The sequence below is a fragment of the Ictalurus furcatus genome, chromosome 7 (genome assembly GCF_023375685.1).
Source record: "Ictalurus furcatus strain D&B chromosome 7, Billie_1.0, whole genome shotgun sequence".
Lineage (NCBI taxonomy): Eukaryota > Metazoa > Chordata > Actinopteri > Siluriformes > Ictaluridae > Ictalurus > Ictalurus furcatus.
Window position 1 is genome coordinate 9,575,264 of NC_071261.1, and position 12,368 is coordinate 9,587,631.

Below are 12,368 nucleotides of genomic sequence, written 5' to 3' on the forward strand. Positions count from 1 at the left end.
AATGCCAGATTTTACCCAGAGGCAGTGCTCACTCCTACCTTTGCAAAACCACCTAAAGAGTTTGTCTATGAGCCAGGTGAATCAGGGACATCTGTGAATTTGGGGTCCAATAGATCTGGAATCCCATGATCTATTAATTAGAAATTTTAGGCCATTAAAGTGCTCTTTAGTGGACTTGGAAATACCATTTCAGGTTTCTGTCCTGGACTACTATCCCAGAGTCATCCATGACTGATTTGTATTTAATAGCGCTGCAGCACAGACACCCACTGACCTGAATTTTTAGCCAGAGATAGGGCTGTATCCCCAGCGGTCTTCCAGAGGGGGTACTCCTAATTTACTTTGATGCATTTCCCCTAGCATGCACATTTTTGCCAGTGTGCACAAGTTTAACACAAGTAAATTCCAGACAGAATCTATGGACTGGAGTAAAGTGAAAGCTTGTGAGATGTAGGATTATTCCAGGATTGTAATGTTTAAGGCTCATTACTTTTGGCTCACGTTCTTCCATTGTTTCATTTTGTCTAATACTAAGAGAACAACTGTCCAATTTCAGAAACATTTGCACACCAGTCAGCTACAACAGATCAAACAATAGGCCATCTTTGATTACCCTTTCATCTGGCATGTGTATCTCACTGGTTTACTCTGTCGTTCATGCTTCTAATGTCTCTGTATTACAATGTTACTCTTTGTCGACCATCCCTGCTTGTCTCCTACCTCACCTCTCTGTCTCTTTCTCTCTCTCAGGTACTCCATTGATCCTCAGTCAGATCCAGAGGCTTTGTTCCGCATCACCCCAGACACTGGGCTTATCACCACGACAACAGAGCTGGACCGTGAGCACGAGCAGTGGCACAATATCACCATCATCGCCACACAAAGAGGTATTACCAGGCCTCCATCTCTCACACACAGTTCTGAAATACTTCACAAAGGGTTAGTTAATAACAGGAAAATTCAAAAACATGCGGACTTATTGTTATATATCCACAAAATAAGTAAACTTGCAGTAGAACTTGTTTCACATGTCTTTTTTTTTATATATATATATTTCCAAGCAATTGCGGTTCTCGTGATAATTCTGTAACAGCAATATGTAGACCATATGGTGTGAAAATGATGAATGACTTAAAAATTAGCTACTTGGTACCCTCCTTGAGGTTTATGTACAGCATGGATTCTTAATTAGATTAGAAATTCCTGCCTCTGCCCTGCGTGCGTGGAGTTTGCATGTTCTCCCCGTGCCTTGGGGGTTTCCGGGTACTCTGGTTTCCTCCCAAGTCCAAAGACATGTTGTAGGCTAATTGGCATTTCCTAATTGTCCGTAGTGTGTAAATTGTAGTGTGTGTATGATTGTGCCCTGTGATGGGTTGGAACCCCGTCCAGGGTGTCCCCTGCCTCAACATGCCATAATGTGATTAATCATTTTTTTAAGCAGTTCTCATACAATTAGAAAAAGTCATGATGAAACAATATATGTTTTTTTTTCTTGCTGTAAAACAGGATGTGAAAATCATGTATGAATATGAATATGTAGTTTAATTATATACACAGTACACCAATGTGTACTACTACTGTATGTTTAGTACCTGATGAGAATCAGGTACTCAGGATTTGGAAATGAGAGCAGAATCCAGTTCTTTTATCTGCCAAAGTTTTCTTATAAAAAGTGAAGATTTATTATTTCAGGCAGAAGGAACCTATTTCTAGTGATGTGTTACAGCGTGCCTTAATCTATAATATGTTGTTAGACTGTATGTCTGTGTGTCTGTGTGTGTGTGTCTGTGTGCGTGCGAGCGAATGTGAATACAGTCCAATCCAAAGCCGAACGTGTGGCACTGAATGTTAATGTGAGAAGGCTTTTATAGGCATACTTTCTCAGGCTCAGGACCAATCCATTAAGTCCGAGTCTATGACAGGCCTATACTGTCCAAGACAACCGAGCGCAAGCTATTTATTTGATATGACAAGCATTAATCTGGAATGGGAGAAATGATCGAAGATCTACTCAAGTCTAAATTTGTAAAAGTGTCACACTCTGGCTCTGCCCCAGACAAACTCTCTGCTTGTGTTATAGCAGCCAGACTCTCCCTGTGCCTATTCGGTGCCTACACCCTGGCCTGGGTGAACTAGTAGATTGATTTTCCACTGGACAACCAAATCACTACATTGTAACACTGGGGCCAGGAGCCTTGTACATTGGGCTCTGTGAGGTGAAGAATAGCTCTATAGAGGAATCTGCATCCCAGAATGGAGAATCTAGAGATTCTAGATATCTATGTATCTTTACACTCTGCACACTCTGTCATAGCTAGTTTTAATGTATGGAAGCAGGATGCAAGTGTGGGTGCTCGGCATGTATCTTATTGAGGGAAAACCAAAAGACATTGTCAAAATCCATAGCATGGGCCAGCAAAAATAATCCATACTCTTAAATCAGGAAACACAAAAGAAAGAAACAAGGCACTCAGGAAAACTTGGCTTAAACTGCATGTCAATTTGCCTATTATCCATCCTAAATAGTATCTGAGATTAGTGTGTCCCAAATCATATTATGTTTAAATTAGTATCCCAGAGGTACCAAGATGGTCTCCCAATTCTGGTAGATTTTCAAAGTGTGGATCCATGGACACTTTTTCAGCTAATATTGTGAAAAACTCCTTGCACAAGGGAGGGAGGAGGAGTTTTGTGACAGTTTGCTTCGAATTCAACCTGCAAACATGGTGGACGAGTGTAACGTCTCTGAAGGGTCTTAAATGTTTGAGTGTAAGAAACTAAATGTTAAGCATCAACTGAAATGCATTATTGTGGAGATAATGTATGTAACTAGGCAACAACGTTCTCTTCCATCACATGTTGTGTTAGTATGTCCCAGTACTTGCATACTCTTCTGCTACACACTCAAAAATATGTATTTTTCTTCACTAAAAGAGTACATATGCTTAGTGCGTAGTATAGGTAGACGAATTGGGATGCAGCATTACACTTTGCAAATCACAACAAGGTATAAGTAAACAAATTAATCAGGGACTAATACAATACAGGTGAACACAATAGGTAACAGATCAATGGGACCAAAACCAAAACAAAAGGACGTTATAGTCTTCGTTATGGGAACTGTGAGGCAAATCGGGAATCCATGACAGGAAATGACTAGCTAACAAACACTGCTTTTCCAGATAACCCCAGCCAGGTTTCCAGAGTGCTGGCTGCCATAGAGACACTAGACTTGAATGACAATGCTCCGGAGCTGGACCGACAGTACACGACAGCCATGTGTGACTCCACCTCCACTGGACAGGTGAGCTGAATCACCAAATCACAAAATCACAGACTATTATCTTTTACATTTTCATCTATATTCATTTAGGTTTTAGATTACTAACTTGTGATGCGGTGTTACTATTACTACCCCAAAGATGATTAGTTTCCAATTCAACATGTCCTGAAGTGTTTTATTTCTATTGTACCACAGCGATTTGCCAACTATTACAAATGTGTTTTTTAAAATAAACAACACGTTTTGCTTTTTAACCATTTATTGTTACTTTTAATGTTGTGGACTGTCCACGAGAAAAGTTAGCAGCTATAAACAGCCTTTCCATGACAAACCTGTTTTTTCCCCCCTTTCCTGAAGGGAAAAACCTTACACACAAAGTCCTCTGTTCTGAAGACTTTCCCCTGGTGGATAACTTACTGACTCTGGAGACCCCTTCCATAAATGTTAAATAAATGTCTTCTTATAGAAAGCTTAACAATAGCAACTATTAGATGGTTTTTCTTTGTTAAATAACACATTTGTTAATCCAATTACTGTTATTATTATTATTATTATTATTATTATTGTTATTATTATTATTATTATTAGAATATGCAGGGTTTGACTTGAGTATATGACCCTTAATCCATACACCATGTTTTTTTATTATTCAAATCTCTTCAACCATTGGTGTTTGCCTTCTCACCCTTTTATCCATAAATTAATTGAATATCTACTCCGCTGTTTGTTTGTGATTTGCTGCTTGTCTCACTGTGTCATGATATTTTCCCACATGTTTAGTTTTTAATTGGGTCTCCATGCCCATCTGCTCAGCTTTCTCAGCACATGTCTCTTCTCAAACGTTTAATCTGCACTCATTCCTAGAGCTCCTTTCAACTTCTAACTGTCTGCGGCAGGAACCAGACTAGGCAGGAACATTTCATGGACTTCAAGATGTACTGAGCTGCTAATGTGACTTGACAGTCTCTTAATCTTCATGCATTACGGAAATCACACACACTAAAATGGGCTTCCCCTGCCACAGCGTAACTGTCCTGCCAGTGCTTGCTTTTGAACCAAATTACACTCGTTTTTTCTTTCTAGTGTGTCCCTGGGGTGTGAGGAATGCTCCTTGATGCAAGATGTTGGGGTATGGTTATTTCTAGATTAAGTGAGTCTCTTTGGATAGAGATATTTTTTATGCATATGGTAAACTTGTATCTGTGTATATCTAGGTACTCACAACAACTCAGTACTTCATTCATTCATTCATTCATTCATTCATTCATTCATGAGTAACCTATCCAGGAAAATTGGGGATGAGACATGAATGCACCCTTGATGGGATTTGATGCCAGTCTATCTCTCGGCAGCCTCACACACAATCACATTCTCATTCACACCTAGGGACAGTTTTGGATACCCAGTCCACCTATCAGGATGTTTTAAGAGGTGAGAGGAAACTGGAGAACTCCACAGATCATGTAAAACCCTGCACAAACAGTAACCTGTACTCAGGATCGAACCAGGGACCCTGGAGCTCTGAGGCAGCAACGAGGCCACCCTTAACTATGAGTTAATCATCGTTTTTATTTCATCTTCGTTTGCCTATTTGCAGAGGCTAATGAGGTTAATGCTGATATCTGGCTTTAATGTGTGAATTGTATCTTTAATATGTCCCTAATCTCTTGTCTCTCTTTTAATCTTCATATTCATCATCTTATTTATTTATAAGTGTATTGCTTGCTTGCTTGCTTGCTTAATTGCTCTCGTTTCCCCTATCTCGTCCTCTCAGGTGGTGCAGGTGTTGAGAGCAATTGATAGAGACGAGGGAGGGAATGACAGCACAGTCTACTTCAACATCCCTCCAGAGTCCAGTGCCGCACTCAACTTCAGCATTCGAGAGAGCGGAGGTGTGCATTGTTTTTCGCCATGTCTAATACTCCATCTCTCCCGTTCTTCCCCACTGCTTCTTTCTCTTTCTCTCCCTATCCTTTTCCAGTTTCCTCTCTTTGTCTTTCGCACTTATGCTTTCTATATATATATTTCTGCCTTTCTGTCTATCGCATTGTCTTCCTCTGTGTCTCTGCTTCACCTGTCATCCTTTCGTATCTCCGGCTCCTTTGTGCGCTGATACTTTGTTTGTCTTTGCTTCTCCCTGCCACATATATCTTCTCCCTGTGCTCAGAGAGAATCTGCTCTGGCATTCTCCATAGCATTCAGACTCAATGGTCTGGACAAATGTAGTCCCAGTAGCAATGGAATTAAACTTCACTTGACTGATTTCAGTGGAATTAAATGTCTATCAGGCTCCATTTGAGCTTAAAGTCTACTTTTAAAAAAATCTAACCATCTATCTTTCCATTTCCTCTTTCCCTTTCCTGTTTATTTGTCTGTCTGTTTTTCTCCAGGTCCCACCGCAAGCCTGGTCCTAGTCTCGCCCTTACAGGCGCTCTCCCGCTCTTCAACATCCTCTCTGACACTCCATGTTCCTCTGGTCCTCAGGGACGTATCGTCGGGGCTGACTAGCACGGCAACAGTCACCGTGTCAGTGTGTCCCTGTCTGAGAGGAGGCGCACGAGCCGGGGAGAAAGAGAAGCAGAGTGATGCAGAGTGGGAAAGGGAAACTGTGTGTCTACCCCAGCACTCCTCCCTGCCTTCTCCGGGTCTCAGCACAGCGGCCCTGCTGGCAATTTTAGCATGCGGGGCGACACTTTTGGGTATGACCATGAAAAAGATCATGTAATGACTAGTCATTTATCTGTGTGTCCGTCTGAGTGCTTCTTGTTCTAATGGGCAGCTGGAATCATTTTCTCTCTGGAGCACCCTGCAGTTTTATTGAAAAGAATATATCAAACTACGGACAGTATGTATTCTATTTTATAAATGACAGAAAAACTGATTCTCTTCTTCTTTTCTTTTTTTTCTTTTCCATTTCCCTTTTCTCTCTCTTTAGCTGTCACTGCTTTATCTCTGTCCCTGCGCAGACAAAAAAGGGACTCGCTTTCTCCACTAGAGGAAGACGACGTCAGGGAGAACATCATCACGTATGATGACGAGGGAGGCGGTGAAGCCGACACCGCTGCTTTTGACATAACAGCACTCCAGAGCGCCCCCCACGGTGCTCGCAGGGGATACCGAACCCTAGACAGTAGGAACATGTGAGTCAGTGCAGGCTGAATTCATGCTCACAGCAAGCTATTCAGACTTTCCTCTAGTTGTGCACGTTGATAGCATAGTGACATGAATATAAACATGCGCTACATCAAGACAATATTTCAGCTAAGAGTACCTGTTTCTGCTTTCCCAATAATATCCCATCAGACGCCTCTCTCAGCGTGGCCAGGATAAATCACGGACATACAGCAGCTGGGCCCAAGCAGGAGCTATGGAAAGTGGGCAGTACCCCAACCAGACTCCTCTATATGGTCGCTTGTGTTACAGCAGCCAGACCCTCCCTGTGCTACGGCGGTCACAGGGCCCATACGACCCTGGCCTGACAGAACTGGGATATCGCTTTTCTGGTGGGCAGCCGGATCACTCCCTGGTAATCCATAACCAAGGTGCAATGGTGGGGCCACTGGAACCAGGAGCTTTGTACATGGGGCCCAGTGAGGTGGGAAATAGCTCTAGAGAGGGAACTGCATCTCAGGATGGAGCCACTGCATCTGAAGAAGGAACGCCACAGAAAAATAATACCAAGGAAGATTCAGGCAGTGATACCCAGCAGAGCCAGGATTTTAATTGGGTAAAGAATCATCTCCTTTTTTATAATACAGTATATATATTTTTATATAATACAGCCCGATTGTTTGTATTGTAATGTACATCAGTCAATAATTAAAGGGAAAATCCACCCTAAACAATTTGCCTATTAATCTGTAATAAATAATGTGATTTAAAGGCATTCAAAGGTTCATTTGTAATGAAAGTTGACATTTTCAGTTTAAACTTCTTTCATTCACATATTGGTCTATTTATGTTTCCTGCATTACATACAAAGCCATTGGCACCAGTGGGAATTCATCTGTAGCCACTTTAGTACTTTATTCTGTCCAGCCTCTGACCTCCTCATCTGTACACTGTGGTAAACCAGAGTAGCTTCCAAAGCTTTCATCATTCATCGAGCCGTCTTCATCTTTTCGAAACCCTTACGTTTGAGTACAATGCCTTTTTTTTGTCTCCTATTAAAAGCCATTGTAAATGTGCTAACAACATCCCCTTGTGACATCAGCATGGCTCACAACTGCTAACGTCTCACTGAACTTCTCGATGAAAACACAGCGATAGATTAGCACCAGAACTGCTAAATAGAGTACATCCGATATATTTCAATTTAAACATATTTAACGTGTTTCAGGGTGGAGGTTTCCTTTCATTTAATTCATTTACATCCAGATTAGAAGCAGTAGTTTTATATATGATCATTTATTATCAGTGTACTAGTGTATGCAAATCTACAACTATACAATTGCATACTGAACAGATTTTTTGAAAGGTTTGTGTTTGTAAGATGCACACATTATACTTTCATTGAGTGAGATGTATTATTTTGTTGCACAACAATGTTACAGTGAAGGGACATGGAATTAATTTACATACAAACAAATGAGAAGGTAGAATTGATGACAGTGTGCTCTCTTGTAATGTCTTGTACCTTTTCCAATTTACAGAGCTCTCTTAAGCTCTTCAGTTAATCTCTGCTACAGCTTCTGTACTCATCTTGTCTTTTTTAACTGTCTGCCTTTAAGGATCGTGTTTTCACAGCTACACTTTTCATTCTTTGCTCACCTCTAAATATATATTTGTTTGCACCTGTTCATAGTAACTATTTGTCTCTCTCTGCTTCCTAATACTCTCCCTATCTTAATAAATCTCAATCTTTCTTCCTTCTCCTCTCCATTCTTCCTCCCTTTAGAAGCGTAAGCTCATCCTGACCCACTTTAACTTTCCTGCTCCTCCCCGTCCCCAACAGGTGCAGTCAGATTCTGCTCCACGGGAACTGGTGCTGACTCGCTCAGGCTCGCTGGCCAGGCCCGGGGTTTCAGGTGGCTGGTTGTGTGATTCAGCCACTCTGCCTATGGCAGGGCGGCGCTCCTCACGTGCTGGGCTCTCACCAAAAAAGAGTGCAGCTGGCTCCACAGATGGCACAGATGGAGCAAACAATGCCATGCAATCTGTCAGCCGCAATTATACCACTGTCCTGCAGGGGGAGCAGCATAAGGACTACACAGGCAGCTTGAGCCAAGGAGGATTGGAGATGGGAAGTAGTTTTGTGGTAGCAAGGCCAGAAGGGGGGATTCCACTGTGCGTCCCGGAGAGCACAGGGTTTGTGGCTGACTGGCGGGAACGGGTGGGTGTGGGAGCTTACAGCCTGGGCAGGAGGGATATGATGCCCCAACTGCTGCCCTACCCTGGGCAGGGTCGAGGCGCATTTGGAGGGATCCTGGGATATGGAGGAGCTTGGCCTACAGTGCCTGAAGCAGCAGGAAGAGGCATGCAAGGAGGCGGTGGCCAGTCCCTGGCCTTGAGAGTCGGCGAGTTCCTGCGGCTACGCCTGGCACAGGTGACCTTTGATCCAACGCAGCCTCCGTATGACTCGGTGCAAGTGTATGGCCTTGAAGGCACAGGGTCACGGGCTGGCTCGCTTAGCTCCCTGGAGAGCGAAGGAGAGAAGGAGGCCAACAAGGATGAGTGGGGTGGTGGACTGGAGGAGTGGGGCCCACGTTTCCACAAACTAGCCCAACTTTTCCAAGAAAGGGAGAAAGAGATAGAGGATGAAAAGGAGAGTGAGGCAGGGACACCCAGGAAACAAAATGGTAAGGACAAACAGGAGAAAGAGGGGCTGTCAGGAGATGAGAGGAAGGACAAAGACTGAGAGCTAGAGTCGGGGATGGTGTAAGGGTATGGGGGGGATAAGTAAACAGCAACAAGTACTAGAGTAATAGGTAAAGAAGGAAAAGGAGAGAGACAGAGAAAGATATAAAGGAAAAGTAATTGGGACAGGCACACAAAACAAATGTGAGCTAAATAGAGCAAGAGAGGAAGCTGCGGAGCGAGTGATTGATTGATTTAAAGCAATATGTGTTAAAAAGCAGAACATTGAGCACAGAAAGAGAGACAGAGAACGCTTTGTTTATTTACCATTCTCTAAGTGTTGCAGGCTGGACGTGGGAAAAAAATCCCTATAGTACCTTTTCTATTCACAGATAGAGAGAGAGAGATAGAGAGAGTGTGTATGTGTGTGTGTGTGTATGAGAGAGAGAGAGAGAGAGAGAGAGAGTGTGTGTGTGTGTGTGTGTTTGTTTGTGTGTATGAGAGAGAGAGAGAGTGACAGACTGCAGGTGACTTCAATTATGTTTTTGGGGCAATGTCCAAGACAAAACAAAGTAGGCTATCATACCACGAATGATAAACACAAAAGAATACATAAAGGTGAGAGATATAGGTTTGTACAGGAAGTGCTGGAATGAATTATTGTGCTCATAGTGTTGGCAAAATGTTATCATGAAAATTGTGCACACATGCACATTTTCAAAAGAAAAAAAAACAATTGTCTTACTTTCTTTTGATGCCTTTTCAATGCAAAACATCTTGGCTTGGATTTAAGATGGACTTACAGTACAGCATACACATCATGAAATTTGCAAAACTGGATATCAACTGCCATATTAGAAACCTAAAGAATGACTGACATGCATTTAAACGAGGCTACAGGTGTAATGTTATACAGTGTCAGTGTTCTTTTGCCGGATTTGTGTAAACAATATTGGAAGTACAAAAATGTTATGCTTCATTTTCATGTTTTCCACTTTTTAATTGATTACTAGCACTTTTTACTACAGCAATGATTTGCGGATTATTTACCAGAAGTATTGACCAATTCTGGAACAATTACCGAAATAAATATTCAGAGAATTTAATTGGCACAATTACTCAAGAGAGATCAGGAGCAGGATGCAAAGTCTCAGCTGGAATGCACTTTTATATGTGAAGCTCAATAATAGATATGACAATACTGTTGTTGTTTTTCCATATAAAAAAAAAAATCAGTATAAATACTATGACATTGTATGTAAATATAAATATTGAAAACCATTGTTTAAAGTGAGTACTGAGTGAGTACTGTAATATTCAGAGTAACAACATGAAAAGCTAGAGGAGACAAAAGATTAAAATGTCATGTTGGATTATAGCACTGAGGAATGAAAATACCTGCAGAGGAATAAACTGAACCGAGTGGACTTGTCTGGATTAACTCTACTGTAGGGTGCATCAAACCTAACTGGAATCCAGAACTGATCCACCTGACTATGCCGAAGTCAGAAATAGGTTGCCACACAATCAATGAGTGTCTGTGGATGTTTTGAATGCCATCAAATGTACAGAATTTCAACAAATCATCTGAAGATGGACACGTGGATGTAGCCATTTTTCCATATTCTATACAAGAGTGAATACACACACACACACACACACACACACACACACACACACACAGGGTTGCGCTGTAACAGAATACAAGTTACCATAGCATTACCTAGTAAGAATATTTTAAAGAAACACCTCCAATATTTTCGTTTTAATGATTTGAAAATCACCCATGCACTATTTCTCATTTATATTGCACACTAGAAAAATTTATATATATATAATGTCACTGTATGTGCAATAAATACCACTGTCACACAGCCATTTTAGGCAGCAAGGTGGTGCAGCGGGTAGCAGGTAGGTATATATTCCCATCTCATGCACACCCCTGACCAAGATGAGGCAGTTAATGAAGATGAATTAATGAATGGTTCCATGAATGACTCTTGGCGAGTTGGAACCGTGGCGCTGACACCCAGGTAGCAGCAATGTAGACTTCCTGGAGCAGCAAGCCTTGAAGTAATTCCTGAGGAGGAGACACTCTTTATAGACTCTCCTCTTAGAGTGGCTTGTCTTTGGAAAGGCTGGACATCTGGCCTGACTATAGGCCAAAGTGATGACGTTCATCACCCAATGGACCAGGCTCTGCATAGACACATTAGACCCCATGTCTTTCATGAACCTTTGGTCTGAGAATAGGCTGGATCCTCTGGCTCAAACAGTACCATAGAGTGTGTACACACACAAGAAGTAATGCTCTATAGGCTCAATCTCATGCAAAGCTGCAAGGTCATAAATCCTGGATTCAACCGCAAGTTGACCTCCTGAGTCATCTGGTCACCAACATATGCCAGGTTAACTAATTGCTAGAGCCTGCAGTTCTTAAACTCTTTTCACTACAGTTGTCAGAGACACCATTTCAGAACAGCATCATGCATAGCATCATAAGGAGGGGTCTTATGGGACACGGGGGAGATTCCAAACTAGGCTCTTAGGGAAATATGGATGGAGGCACCACAACCCTTTCAGAATGGCACAGAGATGCCATACAAGCTGGGATTGTAGCCACATATACCTATAGGGTATGTGGGCAAGTCAAGCAGAGAAAAGGTAGTACTTTGGTAAACACTTAGTGCACCAGATCCAGTTTATAGGGTGTAGACCATTCATAGAATAGCAGCTACCTAAGTGAAATCAAGGCCCATGTACTAGGTACTGGACTGTTGGTTTATTGACTTGTTTATGGCCCATCTCTGTATAGGGCTTGCTCCACAAGATAGATGGGTGCCAACTCCTTGGCAAGACAGATTTGCAGAGGTGCACATGTACAGCAGCATGGATTGTGTTAACCACACTTGGCATCATGTGTAAACCAGGTTGGTGGAGAGTCGGACTATATCCTGGCCTAGGTGTCCCAACACTACTGTAGGAGCATGGTGTTGACCAGCTCCTTCAGAGTTCCAATACACAGAATACATGTAATGTGATTGTTTAAGTGCTAGCAGTAAAACGGTTTACTGTACATATTGCCAGTGTATGGCATGTGTGATACAATATCATAAGTTCCCACTAGAACATCATTCATTTAGTGCACCATGTGGCTCAGCCGGACCTTCTTGTGATCCATCATGTTAGCTAAAATGTGCACCATGGACCTATCTGTCCAAATCCTCCTTCAAAGCTCTCAATAAAATCCTTTCCCTGTAAAATAGTGAATTCCTTTACAACCAGTGCT

The 12,368-nt window shown here is 42.1% G+C and overlaps 1 protein-coding gene across 1 annotated transcript in view; it reads left to right on the plus strand.

The window, feature by feature from the left end:
• LOC128610664 (uncharacterized) overlaps positions 1-10,532 on the plus strand; it is a 139,096-nt gene extending 128,564 nt beyond the window's left edge. The window contains exons 8-14 of the mRNA XM_053630082.1: positions 751-887; positions 3,183-3,304; positions 5,058-5,175; positions 5,674-5,982; positions 6,219-6,423; positions 6,587-7,010; positions 8,181-10,532. Of these exons, the coding sequence (XP_053486057.1) occupies positions 751-887; positions 3,183-3,304; positions 5,058-5,175; positions 5,674-5,982; positions 6,219-6,423; positions 6,587-7,010; positions 8,181-9,140 (2,275 nt within the window). The 3' untranslated portion in view covers positions 9,141-10,532. The remainder of the gene's footprint in view (positions 1-750; positions 888-3,182; positions 3,305-5,057; positions 5,176-5,673; positions 5,983-6,218; positions 6,424-6,586; positions 7,011-8,180) is intronic.
• The last annotated feature ends 1,836 nt before the right edge of the window (positions 10,533-12,368 follow it).